Source organism: Anabrus simplex, chromosome 5 (genome assembly GCF_040414725.1).
Source record: "Anabrus simplex isolate iqAnaSimp1 chromosome 5, ASM4041472v1, whole genome shotgun sequence".
Lineage (NCBI taxonomy): Eukaryota > Metazoa > Arthropoda > Insecta > Orthoptera > Tettigoniidae > Anabrus > Anabrus simplex.
In genome coordinates this window covers 185,815,897-185,839,091 of record NC_090269.1, presented here as the reverse complement: position 1 = coordinate 185,839,091, position 23,195 = coordinate 185,815,897, and the positions used below count along the sequence as shown (strand labels likewise).

The following is a 23,195-nucleotide window of genomic DNA, read 5'->3' as shown; positions in this document are numbered from 1 at the left end:
TTAGGACCAAACCCTCCCATGGCTTAATGTATGCAAGGTGCAACATCTGTTCTGGTCTCAATAACATGATCGTATCTGATAATATTAAAATACTAGATTTGTGTTAAGAAAGAGCAGTTTCGATTGCTGCTTGAAAGCCCACTGACTATACAGAGCCCTGAGGGAAGTGCCGAAAACCTGTTCAGCGATACAATCGAAAAATGTTTTTTAAAAAAAGGAACTTTTAACCTGAACATAGTGTACACGTTTTACAAGTACGTACATTTGACGAAACTCGTTTCGTCTTCAAGTAGAGCTGTCAGAATGTGCTCTGTGTCCTTCCAGTTGTGACCACTCTGCTTTATGATTTCTGAGGATTCTCTTAACAATACCCCCCAAATGCAATGCTCAGATGGCCCCTTATGCAAGTTCAGCGCCGATTGCTTTTCCAGTAAGTACTTGCTCTAATTATCGCAATGATGGGACATTAACACCAAGATCCATAGGTATGCTGTAGCCGTTCTTTCATGAGATACGGTTTCTTGAAAAATGCCTGATCGAGGATTTAGAGTTGATGGCACAGAAATTTCTGGATGGTTGATCCGTAAAATCGTTTCTTCGAGGAACGGACAATGCAGGATTTTTACAACGTGATTTAATTAGGATGCTCGCAGGACCACGTAATTTGAATGAATAATCTGGGAAAATGTAGTTTCCGGGAACGGATAATGGAGATTCCGCTATACAGGAGCAGTCAGTAAGGTAGGCATGGATAAAGTAGGTAGTGACAAATATTGATTACATGTGAAGCATAAATGCCAGTAGTATCAACGATAGTGAACTGCACACTTCATCAAAAACTATATTTAATGATTGTAATGAACTTCACACAAGTATAAAGGATGAGTATCCACCTAATCAATACTTTATTTTACAAATGTTTAGAATTATTTACATTAAAACAGTACCAGTTTCGACCTGTAAATAGGTCATCATCAGCTGTTGGAGAACCTGCTTAATAGCGATTGTACATAATAAAACATTATTAAAAACTAATTAAACAAGAATGCCTTATTCTAATATGTTACTAAAGATATATACATATGGTACAATTTATTTTATTATTTTTTATTTTTTTTTGCTAGGGGCTTTACGTCGCACCGACACAGATAGGTCTTATGGCGACGATGGGATAGAAAAGGCCTAGGAGTTGGAAGGAAGCGGCCGTGGCCTTAATTAAGGTACAGCCCCAGCATTTGCCTGGTGTGAAAATGGGAAACCACGGGAAACCATTTTCAGGGCTGCCGATAGCGGGATTCGAACCTACTATCTCCCGGATGCAAGCTCACAGCCGCGCGCCTCTATGCCCACGGCCAACTCGCCCGGTTATGGTACAATTATAGGGCTTTGACTTGTTGGAGTCCCATTCAAATATCTATGCTGTTGCCAACATTACGTCAAACAAGATATATACATATGGTACAATGAAGGGCTTTGGCATGCTGGAGTCCCATGAATGCCACATATTCCAAAAATTGTATAGCTGAGGTTAAAAATAGGGTATAGTCCTTAGAGAATAAAGGGTCACTGAGGTTTTGGTGTCAAGTTCAAATATCTATGCAGTATGCCATCATTATGTCCAACTGTTGTATAGATAGAATCAAGGTGTATTGTTGGGCCGCAATTTTGCAGGGAACATTGCGTTCAGTAGGTTGAGGTTCTATAGCTTGTTTAACAGGTACTATATTCATTTTTAGTCTATGCTGTTGCTGATATATGTTAGTTTTCGGGATCCTTGTTGGGCATATCATGCTACGTATGACATATTGAAATTAAAGAAATTAGGTTGATAGAGCTCCCCTTTTCATACTTGTGTGTTTAAATTATCAATACAGACAATGAAGCTGATAGATTATAGTGTAATGAACTTGTCATGGGAGATTATAGTGTAATGAACTTGTCATGGGATATTTTCAAATGTGCCTAATTCTACTCTAAGAAAGACAACTAAAAAATTTGATAAATTGTTGTGCTACCATAATTAAAAACAAAATTATAGATATGTTAAGGGAGGGAAATATTTTTCTATTCTTTCGTTCAAACTGTGGACATCATCTCAAATGAGCAATTAAAATTATACGTGCACTTTTGTTGACATACCAATAGGTTGTGTGAGGGAAGAATTTCTAAGATTTATTGTGACGCATGATGTAAGTGGTGAAGGGTTATGTAACTTTGTAATGAATAAACTACAAGACTTGGAACTAGACATTTTGAACTTCATGGACAAGGCTATGATGGTGGCGGAATTGAATTTGTGTCGGAGCCAGAATTTTAGTGGTTCAACTTCTCATGTTCCATACGCACTGTGCAGCGCATTGCCTGCCATCTTTCCCATTCTAAGGGCTAGTACACACATAGCGACAAAGTCGCGGGACATTGTATGGGGACAGTTGCGAGACACTGTCCCTAGACTGTTGCAGACCGAGCTCGATAGCTGCAGTCGCTTAAGTGCGGCCAGTATCTAGTATCTTGATTTATGAATTTCATTTTCCGTATTGACATTTACCAATCGTCATAAAAGGAAAGAAAAATTCCACCTAATCAATACATTTATTTTCTTGTAAAGTATTACAATCTAGGACCGGTTTCGACCCTTCATAGGTCATCCTCAGCTATATCAGAATCACATTTGCATTTCTATCTTATACCTCTGAAAGACCTTCATGATATATTGTTTCATAATTTTCAGTGAAAACTTATCTTAAAAACTTACAAATTTCTAAGCATTGTGTTAAAATTACAAAACTTTGTCTATTATATACATGCCCTTGGGCTGACAGAATGCATCCTTGGGTTGATAAGCATTTATCTTAGGTATTGTTGCTTATTCTGTTGAATCGAATCCCTTTTATACTTATGTACAATCGTGAATAGACTATCAGTAAAATTTGATAAATAAAGCTTGCGTGATAATTATAATAAAATATCATGCTACATCTTTATACCTTAATGCTGGAGTGATATTATTTTAGGCAGAATATAAATGCGTGTTGACCTCTATAAAATATTTTTACATAAACACACTAATATATTTTAAAGTCTAATCATTGTACTTTAAAATCTAAAATACTTATTGCTTTGGATCTTGCGTTGTTATGTGGTAAAATATTGTAACAATTGGTCTTATATAACATCAGATATTGATAATATTTAAATATGCCGTGTATGGTTGGCTTTTAAATCTAATGATTAAATGTCAGTTCCTTCTTGCATAAAATTACAAGTTTCATATTATGTTGATTATGTATTGTATAAAACATAAATGTCTATTAAATAGAATGCTTATCATTTACTACAGAAGTTTTTTAAAAACACTTGAATGTCTAGTAATATAGTCAGTGTATTAGTGACACTGAAACGTGTTGGCCTTGATTCTTGCGTTATATTTCCATACTTTGCCTTTTTTTTAATATATATGTCGAATGTTGGTCTTTATAGGTTCCATTTGTAAATAACAGCACTTTCCTATAATTGTGAAATGGATCAATATAAGCTTGATACGTGTTAAATTATGGAATATATGTGTGATTCAGTTCTGGCCTAACTTCTGGAGTTTTTTCCCATCAAATGCCGTAAGACTGTGGTGGTTCCTTTCCCTTTTTTTTAAGGCCGGTAAAGTCTGTAAGCCAAAATGAATGAAGTGAGTTAGATTTCAATAGAAGTGTAATATTGTGTGAATTTGTAAAGCCTGAATTAATTTACTTACTGCTGGATGTTTGAAATGCAAGTTTCTTGGCCGTTTGACGAGTAATGTACCTCGTACTGATGGTTCTAGTGTTGTCTGTTGTGAGAGGGGCGGAGGGATAAGTAGGGGAGGTTGTTACGTGTGTATGGACGGAGTCACTGAGGTTCGCTGTCTGCGCCGTAGCTTGTGTATGACGTCGTCTGTTGACTATTTTGACGTAGTCGTTTTTTAAGATAGGAATGATTTTATTGAACAAAATGTTAGTTTTTTATGTTATAATTAGGATTTGCATACTTAGTTATCTGAAAAAACTAATATTTTGTTCAATAAAATCGTTCCTATCTTAAAAAACGACTACGTCAAAATAGTCAACAGACGACGTCATACACAAGCTACGGCGCAGACAGCGAACCTCAGTGACTCTGCCCATACACACGTAACAACCTCCCCTACTTATCCCTCCGCCCCTCTCACAACAGACAACACTAGAACCATCAGTACGAGGTACATTACTCGTCAAACGGCCAAGAAACTTGCATTTCAAACATCCAGCAGTAAGTAAATTAATTCAGGCTTTACAAATTCACACAATATTACACTTCTATTGAAATCTAACTCACTTCATTCATTTTGGCTTACAGACTTTACCAGCCTTAAAAAAGGGAAAGGAACCACCACAGTCTTACGGCATTTGATGGGAGAAAACTCCAGAAGTTAGGCCAGAACTGAATCACACATATATTCCATAATTTAACACGTATCAAGCTTATACTGATCCATTTCACAATTATAGGAAAGTGCTGTTATTTACAAATGGAACCTATAAAGACCAACATTCGACATATATATAATTAAAAAAAGGCAAAGTATGGAAATATAACGCAAGAATCAAGGCCAACACGTTTCAGTGTCACTAATACACTGACTATATTACTAGACATTCAAGTGTTTTTAAAAAACTTCTGTAGTAAATGATAAGCATTCTATTTAATAGACATTTATGTTTTATACAATACATAATCAACATAATATGAAACTTGTAATTTTATGCAAGAAGGAACTGACATTTAATCATTAGATTTAAAAGCCAACCATACACAACATATTTAAATATTATCAATATCTGATGTTATATAAGACCATTTGTTACAATATTTTACCACATAACAACGCAAGATCCAAAGCAATAAGTATTTTAGATTTTAAAGTACAATGATTAGACTTTAAAATATATTAGTGTGTTTATGTAAAAATATTTTATAGAGGTCAACACGCATTTATATTCTGCCTAAAATAATATCACTTCAGCAATAAGGTATAAAGATGTAGCATGATATTTTATTATAATTATCACGCAAGCTTTATTTATCAAATTTTACTGATAGTCTATTCACGATTGTACATAAGTATAAAAGGGATTCGATTCAACAGAATAAGCAACAGTACCTAAGATAAATGCTTAATCAACCCAAGGATGCATTCTGTCAGCCCAAGGGCATGTATATAATAGACAAAGTTTTGTAATTTTAATTTTTAATTTTAACACAATGCTTAGAAATTTGTAAGTTTTTACGATAAGTTTTCACTGAAAATTATGAAACAATATATCATGAAGGTCTTTCAGAGGTATAAGATAGAAATGCAAATGTGATTCTGATATAGCTGAGGATGACCTATGAAGGGTCGAAACCGGTCCTAGATTGTAATACTTTACAAGAAAATAAATGTATTGATTAGGTGGAATTTTTCTTTCCTGTTATGACGATCAGTATCCAGTAATCGGGAGATAGTGGGTTCGAGCCCCACTGTCGGCAGCCCTGAAGATGGTTTTCCGTGGTTTCCCATTTTCACACCAGGCAAATGCCGGGGCTGTATCTTAATTAAGGCCACAGCTGCTTCCTTTCACTTTCTAGGCATTTCCTATCCCCTTGTCGCCATAAGAAATATGTGTCAGTGCAACGTAAAGCAAATAGCAAAAAAAAAAAAAGACTGTTGCGATACAATGTCCCGCGTCCACATCTATAGAGCCTGTTGCACCACAGGAATTGGCACGAAATGGCGCAAGAAATTGCTTTATATGCTTTTAATTTGTGCTTAAACTACTTATTGTCCGTACAAAGAAAAAACGAAAAAGTAAGCGGTACTGGAGGAGAAACCTTTTTTCGGGAGGCATTGCCGTCGGCATTAACCTTCTTGAAAGATTAAATTAGAAGATGGCATGGGACATCGTAATTTTTTAAGGATGAATACAACCAATTTTGAAATCTTTTTGCAAATGGTTGGAGGAAAGATTTCAAAGAATCAGACTGGATTTCGGGATACCATTCCAGCTTCTGTGAAGCTGCTGTCACTCTGCGGTTCCTTGCTAGTGGTGAATCTTTTACCAGCTTAATGTATACCTTTCAAATTTTGAAACAAGCTATTTCACATATCATTCCAGAAGTCTGTGAGACCCTGAAATGTCGTATGGCTTTTAGTGCCGGGATATCCCAGAACGGGTTCGGCTCGCCAGGTGCAGGTCTTTTTATTTGACACCCGTAGGTGACCTGCACGTCGTGATGAGAATGAAATGATGATGAAGACAACACATACACCCAGCCCCCGTGCCATTGGAATTAACCAATTAAGGTTAAAATCCCCGACCCGGCCGGGAATCGAACCCGAGACCCTCTGAACCGAAGGCCAGTACGCTGACCGTTCAGCCAACGAGTCGGACTGTGAGACCCTAATTACTTCTCTAAAAGGATTTGTAAAGCTAAGATATAATCATTTTATTTACCTACTACATACGTAATTTATTTATATTTAATAATGAAACGAATATGTATCCAAAATAACACAATATTGGTAACAATAAATTGACTCAATTCTGTCCGTGCTAATGAAGAAACAATGCTGAACATAATTATAACTAATTAACACGATAATGAATGAAATATTTATCCCAACTTACGTAACATTGGTAACAACTTTCGTGGTATTTCATCATTTAAAAGCAGTTAAAATATCTGTAATGTTTGGTCTTGTCCCATCGCATCTGAATCTGGAGTAGGGACACTTTCGAAAGATGGTGAAAAGGAACCCTAATAGATCGAGTGATTGCTATTTATGTTACGGGTTGTTGATGATGAATTATTGATTGGATGGGTTAATAAGTCCAGCGTTACTCAAGTTGACTGGTCTGTGTTGTACTTTCCCATTTGCAATTTAATTATTATATCATCAATTTCACGCTGAGCTAATGAAACTTCCACTGGACTCTTTCCGCAGTTTCTTCGTTTATAAGCAATATGCTCACCGAAAACCGAAAATTCATCTCTTCAAGTAACCGCCTCTGTCAATGTTTTCATGCAGTTAACAGTTTCCTTTGTGATGTAATTTTGATCAACGCTGTTCTTCTTTCTTTTGGATATCGGTGGACTTCTAAATTCTTTTGGAGGTGGAACAGTTTGCAGTAAGATCTTATTGGGGGAAGAGCCACTTTTTTGATTCCGTAAGGGAGGGTGTGTAAATCCTCAATGATTTTTAGAGTACTTTACATCGCAGAACAACAGAGCACGAAACACAACACCAACACGTGGCGGCTATCTGCACACTGGCGTCGGCGTTTCCCGGGACTTTCTCTCGCGACACGTCCAGACTACATCATGTTGCACAACATTTGTATCATGTATCCCATTTCGAATGGGAGACCTGTGACATGCAACTTTTGTATCACGACAGTCCTTAAAACGTAAAAAATGTCGCAAGACATCCCTGGGACTTGTCGGGATACACGTGTTCCGCAACTTTGTCGCTTGGTGTGTACTAGCCTTAAGACTTATCTTGCACGTCCATTAGACAAGCTCTGGATACAATCAGCAAAAGTGTGAATATTGTTTGGGAGTCTAATAAGCGGTCCTTGCTATGGAAAACAAAAGAGGTCAGGGTTCTAATCCCACCATTGGCAGCCCTGAAGATGTTTTTCTGTGGTTTCCCATTTTCACACCAGGCAAATTTTGGGGCTGTACCTTAATTAAGGTCACAGCTGCTTTCTTCCTAATCCTAACACTGTTCCATCCTTGCATTGCCGAAAACCTTCCATGTGTTAGTGCGACATTAAACCACTAGTAAAACAAAATAGAATTATACAATTATAATTCAGCACTGTCAGTACGGATATCAAGCTAATATTATGTAATAGTAAAACAAAATTGGTCAGTTGTGGTTGTGCTCTGAGATTAAGAAAACAAAAACTGGTATCATTGTGAAAAACTAGGTAAGATTAAGCAGCACAATGCTGTTTAACAGTTTTCCTGTAATCATGTCATTCCTAGAAGAGGCAGGAATCTTTAATAAAAAATACACATATCTTACTCAACTCTATCCTAAAGTTTGAGTTCTTAATTTCACTAGTTACTGTACCAGCAGCAGGGTCCGGCATACCTTGTTGATCTCGTTCTTCCAGGTGCTTTGGAGTCTTCCTGAAGGTCTTTTCTCATTAAGATATTCCTTGTATAGATCTACTGATGCTCTGTTATCCAGAATGACGATATCTTTTTCCTGACAACTGCTACATTCAATTCTAATTCAGTGTTACGGAATGATTGCAAGAGTTAAGCATACCTTAAAAGAAAATATGTGAATATATTTTTGAAAATGCTAGCTCACTCACTCACTCACTCACTCACTCACTCACTCACTCACTCACTCACTCACTCACTCACTCACTCACTCACTCCGTAAGCTCCTGAGGGATGTGAAATTCCCATGCCGATCTCATAACCCTCTTCCATCCTTTTCGATCTTGAGCTTGCTCTTCCCAGTTATCAATTTGGAGGGTCCGGCATACCTTGTTGATCTTGTTCTTCCAGGTGCTTCGGAGTCTTCCTGAAGGTCTTTTCTCATTAAGATATTCCTTGTATAGATCTACTGATGCTCTGTTATCCTGCATCTTCAGTACATGTCCAGTTGTTGAGAGAGGGTGTAAATCTCATAATTAGATCTTTTCTGCCAGCTTTGAGAAACAGAATCGAACTATGGGCCAAATATTTTTCTATAAATTTTATTCTCAGAGACTTGCAACTGCTGCTGCTCTTTCTTGGTTATATCCCATGTCTCGGAACCATACAGAAGTACTGGTCGAATGATTGTATTGTAGATAATCATTTTTTGCATTCCTTGTTAAAAAATTGGAGCCTAATATAGGGCTCATAGAGTAAAATGCCTTATTTGCATTCTTAATTCTAGCTTGATGATCCTGTTGCCTTCGGTTTTGCTCGTCGATTAATACATCAAGGCATTAAAACTGCTCTCCTCTTTTAAATATATATTTCCCAATCTTCAAGGCAATCTGTCAACCTCCTCATGATCTCTGAACAACCATGTAATGTGTCTTTTTATCATTTACCCATAAGCCAGTTTTTGCTGCCATTTCCTCTAGTTCCATAAATAACTGCCTAATTTCTAATTCATTGCAGCCAATAAGAACAACAACATCCACGTATGCAAAGACTTTATGTTGTCTCCCCAGTATGATGCCAATAGGTACAAGAGCTAATTTCCTGATAATCTTCTCCAGTACAATATTGAATAGAGAGGAGATAGTGCATCCCCTTGTCTCAGACCAGATTTATTATGGAAGAAACTTGATTTTCTGCCCTTGAGCAAAACACAGCTAACATTACCATCCATACACAGTTTACACATGTTAATTAAGTTTATGGGAAAGCCAAACTCCATCATGATGTTCCACAGCCCTTCTCTATGGATTGAATCATATGCCTTGAGGAAATCTATAAAGAGATAATGAACCGACTCCTTGTGTTCCCACACCTTATCATTAATAGTCTTAATTGCAAATATGTTGTCTGTAGTGGATCTGTTACAACAGAAACCGTTCTGATAGTCCCCATTAACATTTTCAGCAAATGGTTTTAAACGCTGTAAAAGAATAAAAGACAGGCCATGTTTACAGGAGATATACCACAATAATTTTGAAGTTCTTCCTTATCCCTTCCTTTATGAATAGGGACAGTAAGCGATTCCTGCCATGCTTTTGGAATAACTTCATCGTGCTGTATCTTTAGAATGATCTTATACGTATGTATTTATGTAATCTTTCTCCACCATATTTAATAAGCTCAGCAGGAATGTTGTCACTACCTGAAGCTTTATTGTTTTTTAAATGTGTGATACTTTGTAATACCTCTTGATATGATGGCTCTGGTATTTGTTCTTCTGATGGGAAACTAGATGGTTTAGCAATACAAGTTTTTGGATTGTCACAATTCAGCAAGAAATCGAAGTATTGCTTACAGTAATTTAGTAATTTGTCCTGATCAGCAATTAAATTTCAAGACTTATCTCTCATACTATTCGATATTGGTTGAAATCCTTTTTTAATTGTGTTGACAATTCCATACATCTTGCGTATGTTTTTGCACATTAGCTATAATAATGTTAATGTGGAAGTTAGGGTGCCATGAATAACATCCAGGCAAATGTATCGAAGTAATGTTTGTATATCTTCTTCAGAAGAGCTTTATCATATTAGTGTTTCTCATTTCTGGATTACCTTTTCAATGAACTGTCCACTAGATTCCCACATGATCAACACAACCACATCCTTAAACTCCAGTCTCTGTATTCTGGTTTTCAAAATGCTTTTAATTCCAATATTGACAGTATATTGAAAAGCAGCAAGCAGTTACGAACAAGACTTACCAGGCATTTTTACTGAACTTCAAAAGGGAATTAAATGCATGGTTTCACTTCTGGAAAGCACAACAAAATAAACCATAAACGAGCATTACCCCATATGGCAGCTCAGAAGAGAAATCCACCATTGCATTAGGCAATGCATCAGGACCTAGGGTTCTGGGGAGTCCCAACATCTGCATCAAGGTTGAGTCAGAGCATTCTTGGAATCCCTCCAGACTTAAGTTCAAGTGGAAATTTTTTTTGCTGGTACTCTAAATGTAAATTCTTTGCTAAAGGTTGGTAAACAAAGAGAATAAGAACTCCTAGATAGAAATGAAATTCAGATCTTAGCGGTACAAGAGACCAGATTTTTGGATGAGAATGTAACCGAGACAAAAGATTACAGAATCTATAAGGGTAAACCTGTGATCAGAATTATGAAAGGAATGCCACTTCGGGGCACAGCTTTTTATGTACATTAAGAAATATAATAGTGTAATACAATTCAAATCTAGCTCCAAAAGATTATCTCTCCTCACTATTAAATTCAAAAATAAAAAGTATACCTTTGTCAATTGTTGTGCACCAATAAATGAAGACAACAACAGGAATCCAAATAAAGTAGAAGAATTCTGGGGTCTTTTAGCTGACCAAGTATCTAAAATTCCAGAATCAAATATATTGATATTACTAGGAGATCTCAATGCCCAAATTGGAAGAGAAAGAATTTATAGGCCAATAGCAGTAGAATACCGGTATATGAAAATTCAGAGCCTGTTTCCAGTCATTCGACTGGATCAGGAATGGAATGAATGAAGCCCCTATCTAGCAGTGAGGATAGGAATTGTGCCGGCTGCTGAAGCCTGTCTCACTCCTCTGGGGCAATGATTAATGAATGACAGATGAAATGAAATGATATTGGAGAGTGTTGCTGGAATAAAATATGAGAGGGAAAACCGGAGTACCCAGAGAAAAACCTGTCCTGCCTCTGCTTTGTCCAGCACAAATCTCACATGGAGTGACCGGGATTTGAACCACAGAGGCTCTAGCAGGAGAATATCCAGCACACAAAAGAACAAATAAAAATGGAATGAGATTAGTAAAAATGTTCAACTGAAGTTAACGTTGACTACCTTCAAGAAATTTCTAAGAAAAGCTAAAACATGGATATCTCCAAATTCAATGCTAGGTGAAATTCAACTGGACCATGAAGCCATATCAAAAAAAAAAAAAAATGAAAGAAATCATGAACATCAAGGTAGAAAGAAGCAAGGAATTTGACTCCGACCATTACTTGTCTAAAATTAAACTTCAATTCTTACCCCACAGAAATAAAAGGGGGGAAAAGTTCATATATATATAACAAACAGAGGCTACAAATCACTCAAACATTAGAAGCATTTCAGGAAGAATTAAAAGTAACTGAACATGGAAAGTGGCAAGATCTGTCTAAAGAAATAACCAATGCAGCTCAGAAAACATCTGGGCTAGCCAATCCTAAAAGGAAACAATGGTGGAGTGAAATATATGAAGATGCATCAACGGAAAGTACCAATCAATGGAAGAAGTGGAAATGCTCTAGAAGAATGGATGACTATGAACAATTCAAATAACAAAGAAAAGACACTGCAAGAATAATAAGGGGAGTTAAAAGATCTTTTGAAAAGAGACAACTAACACCTGAAATTTCTGTCAGATTTTTAAGAGTAAATTAAAGGGCTATCAATCCCCCAATATAAGTTTTAAAGACGAAAATGGTAGAATTGGCCTAAACAATACTGAGAACTATGAAATACTAGTAAAACATTTTGATTAACTTTTAAACTGCCCTGAATCAGACCATAAGTTGGAATTCCTAGAAATAAATCAAAATATAGAAGATGATACGTCACCCACTGTTGAAGAAATTAAAGAAATAATTAACAGCCTAAAAAACAATAAAACTAATGGAGAGGACTCTATAACAGCTGAACTTCTAAATGGTCTCAACTAAAAATCATTCAAGATCTAGAGTTAATCTTTGAAGATATTTGGAGAAATGAGAAGATTCCAGAAGTATGGAAAGTGGCCAGAATACACCCATTGCATAAAATAGGTGACAAGCAAAAGGGGATTATCCCTGCTGCAAATAGCTTACAAGGTATTTAAAAAAATCTTGCTGAACAGAGTAGAAACAACACTTGACAAGCAATTAGGTGAAAATCAGGGTGGATTTCGAACAATTCTTTAATTTAAAATCAATAATTCATCATAGAATACTGAACTCCAAGGAACAGCTGAAATATGACTGTGACATCAGACACTTGTACAAGATCAGTCAGGAGGGATGTGCATGCACACAAAATAAAGGGTGGGGTCAGGGAACAAAACATGATAGAATACTGCACCACCCCCTTTCCACGCACGGCAAACGAGCAGGAAAAAACTGTGTGCGCTGGAGTAAAGCATGTTTGATCACTCTGTATAATGTTTGTAATTTTTTTTAACACTGGTATTGTTTCATAATGAAGTGCTTGTTTGTATTCATTCTTTTAGCTTTAAAGAAGCAGCCTCAAATATAGCGTTCTTAGGATGCAAGTGATTACAAATATCTGTATTCCTGTAAGAGAATAAATTATGTGTGTTGTAAGGTCCAATATTTCTTCTCTGAATCAGTCTGTGGTGTTCCAGAGGGTCGACCTGGTAGTGGCTCTAGGAAGGTGCCTTCTCCGCTGGAGAAATCTCTCAACTACCTCAATGCAGAGGAAGACTCTACATCTGACAGTGAGAGCTTGGCCAGGTAATGTTTACAAACTTTATAAATTTTCACTCTCGGCCAAGCGTAATGGGGTTTTACTGTATGAAACAAGATAAAGTGCTGTAAAACTTAACATTTTGCAAAGACTTCTCCTACTTTTTCAGAAGTGAACTATGAACGATCTTGACTGTTCTATTAATGTTAAAAGATTTCAGTGCTCTTGACTGTTGCCCAGGCAATTTTATGAACATAACGTTGGTGTGGCTGTTAGAAGTCTACTTTTGTCTATAATGGCTAATTGCTTCAAGTTTTTAGATGCTGCTTCAGCAACTATCATCTTGATGATTTTGTGGCAGTGTATGGATGATACATTTGTGGTGTGGATGGACGATCCTCAGAAATTTTCTCACTTCATGTACCAACTAAATGAGCAGCATTTCTGAATTACATTCAGTTACTTTCCTTTGAAGTAGTGAGAAAAATGTCACACTGCTCTCTGGAGCACCCTGTGTACTGTAAGCCTATGTACTCAGATACTTACTCCATGCACATTCTCACCCCTGTTCAGCACAAAAACTTGTTATTCTCATAACATTCATCACAAAGTGAAGTGAATTTTTAGCTGTCAGCTATCTGAAAAGGAGTTGAATATACTAAAAGTTACAATTGAGAATGATGATTGCAAGTGATCAAATTTATAGATCTTTCTATCCCAAAGAGGTGAATAATTGGCAACCATCATAGAATGAAGAAGTGAAGGAAACTGCCTGGCTCCCTTATATCCATGATCAGTATTTAAGACAAAATTCTAAAAGAAATTCAGTTATATTAGGTCCACCTATTCAATACATTTCTGCCATTTATTAAATGGTCTATTTACAAGTTATATATTAGTTTAAAGTACAAGGTATTTTTTTTAGAATTTCATCATAGATATTCGATGTCAGTACAGAACTTGTAATAAATCCATGATCAGTATTGGTAAGTAATCTAGTAAAAGTAATAGTATTATTTATATGAAAACTTTTTAAATAATTTGTACTCATTACGTTTTTGTCCAGCCCTGCGATGTAGGGGGCAGCGCATCCGCCTGTCACCCGGCGGCCCCGGGTTCGATTCCCGGCTGGGTCAGAGGTTTTTAATTGTAAATGATCAATATCCCTGACCTAGGGACTGGGTGTTTGTGTCGTCCATAATGTTCCTTTCCTCACATTCAACACTCTACACTTCCTCTATTCCAATTACACGCAGGTTCATATCACATGATGCAAGTAGGGGCAAAAGATCTCTATAGGTCGATGCCCTGAACAAATAACTTTTTTTTTTTTTTTAAGATCATTACGTTTTACCAAATTTTTTAATTTAATTTACTTTTTGAAATAATGTTAATCATAATAGTAATTATAATAGTTACATTCTAATAATTGATACATTGCATCGGGTGATATACATTGCATCGAGAGTATGGCAGTGTTGGAGCCCTAACACTTGCAAGGTGTCGCATGTTACCAGATTTCATGAAATGCCATAACATCCAAGCTAGCAATGCATCTTTATTACCCAATACCACCAGCGGTACCAAAACTGGCCAAGCCTCATGGCCGGTGGGATTCGAATTGATAGCGAGTTAGATGTGGCTGACAGTGGTTGTCGTTAGCGGACTCCTAGTGAGGCACCTCCTTGACTAGTTCCGCAGCCGGATATACGGCTAGATCTGGTCTGTGGATTCAAGGTGAACACAGATGCCTTTGCTCATCGGAGGTATTTCCAGGACTTCGTTCACCAATATCCAGACGTGCAACGTCTTCACGAATGGTTCTAAGATCAGAGAAGATGGGAAATGCTCTTTTGTCTCCTATAATTATTAGCACAAAGATCTTGCTTCCTAATGTCTATAGCGTGTATACTGCAGAGCTTTTCACCATCTTAGACGCTTTGCAGTTGCAAACAATACATTTCATGATGGTTCCGTATTGACGTAAAATTCACAAATATTAATTCTTAAAAGACTTTGTATGTACGGGTCCACCTTTTCAATACGTCTTAGACTAAACATTAAAATTGAGTGTTGAATTCAGTCATATAAACAATTTTAGAACATGTTTCAACCCTTGTTGGGCCATCTTCAGTTAGTTTACATGATTGGAAAAGACTTCTTAAAAACTTCACATAGCTGCAGTTGCTTAAGTGCGGCCAGTGTCCAGCATTCGGGTAGGTTCGAACCCCACTGTCGGCAGCCCTGAAAATGGTTTTCCGTGGTTTCCCATTTTCACACCAGGCAAATGCTGGGGCTGTACCTTAATTAAAGCCACGGCCGCTTCCTTCCCACTCCTAGCCCTTCCCTGTCCCATCGTCGCCATAAGACCTATCTGTGTCGGTGCGACGCAAAACAACTAGCAAAAAGAAAAAACTTCACAAATATATAAAAATACGATGCAAAATGTTGATTGGTGAAAATATGGATTTAAAAGGTTATTTAAAAATGCAACTTGAAGTGTATTATTATTATTATTATTATTATTATTATTATTATTATTATTATTATTATTATTATTATTATTATTATTTATCGATGCGGCCACCTGTGGGCCACGTTTACACAATCTTCCTTCTGTCTCGCAGACTGATACTCTTCTCTTTACACTCTCGCCAAAGATTCTTGAGTCTTTGACTTCTTCTTGTTCGCTCTTCCACCGAGATGTTCCGTGGCTTCACATGTTGCTCTTCAGATGCATCCCTCATTAACGCAACCTTCTTCCTAAATGATGTCCTTTCTTTTATATCCTCCTCCCTGATACCTATTTCTGCAAAGTCATTGTGCTCCTGTGTAAGCCATCCCGGTTGTTTTTTCCACTTTCCCTGCAGAAGAAGTATCCTGTTGGCCAATCTCTTAGGGTTCATTCTTTTGATATGCCCATGAAACGTCAGTCTCCTTTTCCTCATCACAGTCGTGATTCTTTCTACTTTCTTGTAGAGCTCCAAATTCAATCCTAACCAGAACGAGTTTAGGTCACTCGTCGACTCTCTTGGGCCTAAGATTTTTCGTAAGAATCTTCTTTCTCTTTTTTTAAGAATTGGGTCAGCCATCCTCGTCAAGGTTTCTGCTCCATAAAGGCACTCTGTTCTAACGACTGTGCAGTAATGTTTTAACTTGGCCTGAATTGAGAGTAGCTTGGACTTATAGGTGTCATGACATAGTCTGAATGCCAGCTTCATCCTTCTTACCCTCTCCTTTAATCCTTCCTTTCCATCTCCATTGGGGCTGAGTATTTCTCCCAGGTATTTAAATTTTTCACATGCTGGGTATCCCCATACAGTGTAACAAGTCTGTCCATGTCGCCTTTTTTTATAGAATCCATGAATGCTGTTTTTTCGAAGGAGACTATTAACCCTGTTTTGACTGCAACATTTTGCAGTTTTTCAACTTGTTTCTTGGCTGTTTGGTAGTTGTCTGTAATAAGAACGATGTCGTCTGCGAAGGCAAGGCAGTCCAACATCATCACATTTTTTTTTCCACAACCTATCTTTACCCCATTCTTCATTCCATTTTCAGTCATTCTCAACCTCCATTCCCTAAAAACTTTTTCTAAAATGCAGTTAAAAAGTAGTGGAGAAAGGCTGTCTCCTTGCCTCAAACCCGTTTTTATCTCAAACGGATTTGAGAGTTTGCCCATAAATTTGACTTGAGTAAAGGTGTTTGTAAGAGATTGTTGAATTATGGTCAGAGATTTCTCATCCACTCCAAACTCCTGCACAACATTCATGAGCACTCCACGATCTATGGAATCATATGCCTTTTTGAAATCAACAAAGGTTATGATTGTCCTCTTCTGATTTCTCATTGATCTCATTTTTATAAGTGATTTTAGAATATAAATCTGCTCAGCACATGAACGCCCTTTCCTGAACATGGCCTGGTATACACCAATTTGTTTACCTAGATATGTTTCAAGCCTCCACTGCAATGCTTTGGATAGGATTTTGTATGCTATGGGAAGAAGGGAGATAGATACCTCTGGAGCTGTTGATGTTAGTTTAGTCCCCTTTTTTGTGTAAGGGATGAATGAGTGCATTCTTCCAATCACTTGGTATTTCTTCTTTTTCCCAAATAAAAGCGAATAATTCCTCTAGTTTTTCCACTATATTGTCACCTGCAAATTTGAATAACTCTGCAGTAATTGAATCTTTCCCAGGAGGTTTGTTGTTCTTTAGTTGTTTAATGATGTCCCTAATTTCTTCCTTATTTGGTGGTAATGAATCCTTCAACTTGAATTGAGGCTCTCCAAACAGCAATCCATCTTCAGGAGGTTCACAGTTCAGAAGATTCTGGAAATAGTTGACCAGATACTCGCAATTCTTCTTGTCACCAATAATGAGTTTACCTTGTTCACTTTTAAAACATAGATTTCCAGGGTAGAATTTTTTGATTTTGTTTTTAAACGTTCTATAGAAATCTATTGTGTTGTTTCTCTTGAAATCTTCTATGTTGTGCAGCTGTTCTTTTTTGTGCTTTCTTTTCGTATTCCGAAGAATTTTTACTGTGTGTTTCCGTTGTTTCTTGAAGTCTTCGAAATTCCTGTGATTAGTACACCATTTATTCCATGCTTTAGACCTTTCCCGTAAGGTTACTTCACAATTGTCACTCCACCATGGATTTTTCTTGTTTTTGGCGATCATTATATTCTTTCCAGCTGCTTCTTGAATCCTCCTTGCCATTTCATCCCAATTCAAAGATTCTAAGACCTCAAGCTCTCGTTGATAGTTCTCGACAACCTCTTGGTTCATCTTGAGTTCATCAGTTCGATATTTCTTGATCGTGGGTGAAGGTCTCTTGAAGGACTTGACTCTAACAAGGTAGTGGTCAGAATCTATGTTTGCACCGTTTTGCACTTCAACGTTCAAAATCTCTGCCGGGTTCGATTTGGCTACGTCGCTACATGGTCTATTTGGGACTCCCGTAACATGGGATTTGGTGAATTCCATGTCACTAATTTCTTCCTTTCTTGATTTGGGTGGACATTAACTTGAGGTTGAATGCTTCACACACTTCAATAAGCCTTTCCCCATTTCTGTTGGTTCTTATATGGCCAGGATAACTGCCAACTATTTTCCTGTATTTTCTTTCCTTGCCAACTTGAGCATTAAAATCACCCATTAATATTTTAATCATATGTTCCGGAGTTTCCAACAACTCTTTTTCCAGGAGAGACCCGAATTCTTCGACTTTATCTGGATTTTTCTTGTTGTCTTCATTAATAGGTGCATGCCCATTGAAGATTCCATATGATTTGTTTCCACTCTTCAAGGTTAAGATTGAAAACCTAGAGGAAGGTGATCGAAAATCAGTGATTGCATCTATAATTGAACTGTGAACAAAAAATGCTGTTCCTAGAATAGAAGGTGATTTTCTTTTATTACCCATTTTATATTCCCTGATCGCTGGTTGTCCCCTTATTATCTTGTACTTGCCCATCATAGATACTTCATTTGATGGGAATCTTGTTTCCTAACAGCGAGTAGCTTGATCTGATATCTCTCCAGTTCTTTGATAAGTTCCATCTGTTTACCGACTCTTAAGAGGGAATTGACATTCATTGTACCAAAGAAGTGTTTTTTCTTGGTCCTGATCTTGTGGGATGAGGGATCCTCCGACTGATCCCAATATGATGGTGCAGGGCTCCCAGAATCCAATGCCCTGTTTAGACCAGACTCTAATTAGCCCTTCGGTGTCCCCCAAGGGTCTGTACTTGGACCATTGCTGTTTGCAATTTACTTACATGATGTTGCCAAATCGATTACACATTGCAAGTATCATCTTTATGCTGATGATCTGCAGATCTACTACCAGTCAAGAACTGATAAAATTCAGAGTGCTGTAGAAAAAGTTAATGCTGATTTAAGTCTCATAAGTAATTTTGCTTTGAGTAACAATCTCAAAATTAATCCTCTTAAAACGCAAGCAATAATCATTGGTACTTCGAAAAACTTACACGTCTTAAAACAATACGAAATTCCTCCTGTAGCACTAAACAATACCATTATTCCATTTTGTGTGGCTATAAGCGAAACATTGAACTGGTCGCAACATGTGACGAAAGTGTGCCAAAAGGTATATCAAAGCCTGCATCCTCTGAAGCGGTTTAAAAATATATTTCCTTGGTCCTTGAAAATAAAGCTCATTCAATCACTCTTGTTTCCAATTCTCGAATATTGGGATACAGTTTTTATTGATATCAATAACGAGCAAAGCATGAGACTGCAACGTGCCCAAAATGCATGCATCAGGTATGCATTCGACATACAACCATACGCCCATGTATCCCCATTCTATACACAATTATCTTGGTTACGACTGAATGGCAGACGTAGACTCCGTGCAACTACTTTGGTGTATCAAGTGCTTTCTGAAAACACTCCTCCTTACCTATCCACCAGATTTCGCTACCTTAGTTCCCTACACCTGTTCAACAATACCCGGTCAGGCTGTACGCTAGAAATTCCTGTGCATCGAACCGCAACCTACAACAGATCGTTCACGATCACCGCCACGAGCTGGTGGAATGAACTCCCCAATGACATCATAGAAGCTAAATCTAAGACAAAATTTAAAATCCTTCGCCAGCGTCATCTTTTAAGCACTTCCAGTCTTTCTTGAGTGTGAATGGGATGCATGAATGAGAGTGAATATGGTTGTTTATTGCTATGTGTTCCTGTATATAATTTAGTTATACTTTACTCACCTTAGTTTAGTTAATGATACTTTAGTTGCTTTAGTTATACTTTAGGTTGTAAAAATTTCATATGTTTAAATTTTATGTAAAAATTACATTGTATATACATGAAGTGGTTAAGTGTTAGAAAGGGCCGGGAGCCTTAACTTCGCCACAATAAAGACGCATTAATAATAATAATAATAATAATAATAATTTTACCGGCTGGGGTTAGTTTCCGATGTGTGTTTTGCCATCATGGTAGACTGTGTGAATCATTTCACATGAGGGTGGAACCCGTAGTTCCCACAAAAATTAGAACCAGATTGGTAAGACCTGGAGCATGCTTAAACAGCCGAGCCTGACCTGGATACAGACGCTAACCACAGCACCGCCCACTGCAGGATCAGACGTGTGGATTTACACTTAAGAAAATGGAAATTGCAACACCATGAAGGCATTGGTCGTTTGTGTTGATTTTCAAGATATGGAACGATGCCATGTAGGTATGTAAACGATCAAAGTTTCAGACCCATTGAATTGTTGCTACAGGTCTCCCCACGTGATTGGTCGCGGAGGAATCAACTCCAGTATACAGACTCGGGTGTAGCGTAGTTGACTTGCAGTCTGTGCAGTGAAGTGTTCCCCGTCAAACATGCCTCAACGACAAAGAAGAGCATGCTATCAACAACTGTCGCCGTTTGAGAGGGCTCGGACAATTGGGCTGTGTGAGGCTGGATTATCGCTAAGGACTGTCGCTGCACGTGTTGGCCAACAGGCATCTACAGTACAACGTGTATGGCAGCAGTAGTCAAATGAAGGTACCCACACTCGTAGACCTGGCACAGGCCCAGCGCGACAGACAACTGTGAGAGAGGATCGCCGCATCATTCGTATGGCCCGGATGGAACCCCATGCAACAGCAGCGCAAATTCGAGCAGCTGTGGCACCCCATGTTACACAACAAACAGTTGGTAATCGCTTGTGTGCAGCTGGCTTACGAGCCCGTGTCCCTGCAGAAGGTGTTCCATTGACCCCACAACAGCGACGTGTAAGGCTGGCCTGGTGTCGAGAAAGATCGACGTGGGTCGACAAATGGCATAGGGTCGTCTTTAGTGATGAATCACGCTTCTGTCTTGCCCGCAGTGATCGTCGGAATCGTGTGCACCGACGTACCAAGGAGAGGGGCCGCCCAGATCTCATTGTCGAGAGGCACACAGGGCACCAAGCTTTATGGTCTGGGGAGCTATTGGCTTTAATGTGAAATCACAATTAGTGCTTGTTGAGGGCACTATGACTGCTTGACAGTACGTTGATAGGGTACTCAATCCAGTGGTTGTCCCTATGATGGCGAACATTGCTAATGGGATGTTTCAGCATGACAATGCCCGGGTTCACACTGCACGCATCTCCAGAGAAGCTCTCCACAACATCACAACCTTAGAATGACCCGCCAGATCCCCGGACCTCAGTCCTATTGAGCATGTGTGGGAGGTCATGATGGGTCGACAACTGGCCAACCGTCCTCAGCCACCCACAACTCTGGAACAACTGACCCATGCAGTGCAGCAAGCATGGGCCACAATTCCTCAGGAAGCGATCCAGGGCCTTATTGACTCCATGCCTCGACGAATTCATCAATGTATTGCAGCTTGTGGTAGGCACATCCTGTATTGATTGTTGTCCAAACTTGCGGTCACAGGGACCTGAAAGTATAATCATCGAATCACAACCGAACATTTGTCCTGCATGTTCAATTGCAGCAATGTAGCACCACTCCTTCTGGGTGTTGCAATTTCCATTTTCTTTAGTGTACATTTCAAAGATAGTTTTTCCACCTTCTTCACTGTTGGGATCCAAATTCCTCATCTTCTGATGAAGCTGTTGACTAACTTTGTGAATGCTTTTTATTACTATGCCAAAAAACAAGGATGCCTCTTCGTCCAGTTCCGCCGTACCAGTGATCATCTCCGCCTTCACTGCCATAGAGGTCTTCACTCGTAACCCTGAGCTGGGACCCTTACCAGATGATACACACCGGCTCAGTGTGCTCTGGGACTCACAGAGGCAGGGGTGCCACTCCCTGGGCAGGGCTGCCTCCGAAGAGGGTCCCTACGTGCTACCTATACTTGAAGTGTCTATCTTAAAACATCATCTTCTTTTTTCAGACTTAGTGAAAGTTAGCAATATTATTGTGGAATATTTTCATCATAAAGATGGTCCAAAAATTTATCAGGCTAAGTTGTGGGGGGGGAGGGCTCCTCTTGTTCCGATGTTGTGGACAGATTGTTAATCGTGGATCAGAGTGCTTGTGATAATAATAAAATGTAAATAATATTACTGGTATTTTTTCTATTTAGAAATAGTCTAGAAAGAAAGAAAGAAACAAAGTAAGGAACAAAGAAAAACTAAATAGGTATGCTGATGGGGAATAAGAAATGAGGTTGAAGAAAAAAATGGATAAATCGTGATTCAGAGTAGGCCTACTCATTCCCTTCGGCCTTATTCGTAAAGGTGGAACTCCCGATTTGGTGAGTAGGCTAGAGATTGGGCTAGTATGGAAAGTTCCACTTGCTAGCCTAACTTTTCTGTGGTGAAGCTCTACCGTAGTCAATCCGGAGAAGGACCATAGCTGTGTAAATATTAGCAGCACCACATGGTCAGCCCTGCACAAAGTGCTGTTGAGATACTTAAGCATGAAGGAAGGAAGGAAGGAAGGAAGGAAGGAAGGAAGGAAGGAAGGAAGGAATGAACTTGGGAAGTGTAATTACAGAAAATGGGAAGACCATACCTGCCAACCCTTCCGATTTACCCGGAAACTTTCCGTTTTTTAACTCGTCTTCCGATTTTCTGATTTATTTTTAATTCTTCCTATTTTTTACTAATATAACCTCCAGTACAGTCAATACTCGTACCCTAGGATAAAGGACACATTCTTATGTGCTTGTGTAATTTACCCAACCTCATTTTCAAGCGTTTTTATTTGATGCTTTATTTCGCGAGTGTATCGTCCGTCGCCTTCGTGTGTCGTGTTTCCTGCTCGCTACAGCAGCATGTGTGCTTTACGGCTGGGGATTCGGGACGGCAATCGTCCTACAAGCAAGGGAGGCTAGCGAGCGCTATCGACTCAGTTAATCGGGACGAAAGAATGAGTTTTCATATTGTGTGGTTCGCGCACTATTAACATCGTTTCTGTGCGTTATTTCGTTGGAATTGTATGCCGCGTGTTTTTTCTAGCGGTTCCGTGCTTTTTCCCATGTCAAAGTCGTACCTTAATAATGTATAAGACATACCGATCTGTTTTGTATGTGGTAATTTAGCGTATTTCAGTGCATTTTTG

The 23,195-nt window shown here is 38.4% G+C and overlaps 1 protein-coding gene across 2 annotated transcripts in view; it reads left to right on the top strand.

The window, feature by feature from the left end:
* Positions 1-23,195, top strand: part of LOC136874428 (uro-adherence factor A) — a 209,331-nt gene that overhangs the window by 167,146 nt on the left and 18,990 nt on the right. Inside the window, exon 11 of one of the 2 annotated variants that reach the window (XM_068227588.1) lies at positions 13,079-13,187. In XM_068227588.1, coding sequence (XP_068083689.1) covers positions 13,079-13,187 — 109 coding nt within the window. Of the gene's footprint in view, positions 1-13,063; positions 13,188-23,195 lie in introns of both variants that reach the window. The other variant, XM_068227587.1, reaches the window with a different exon arrangement.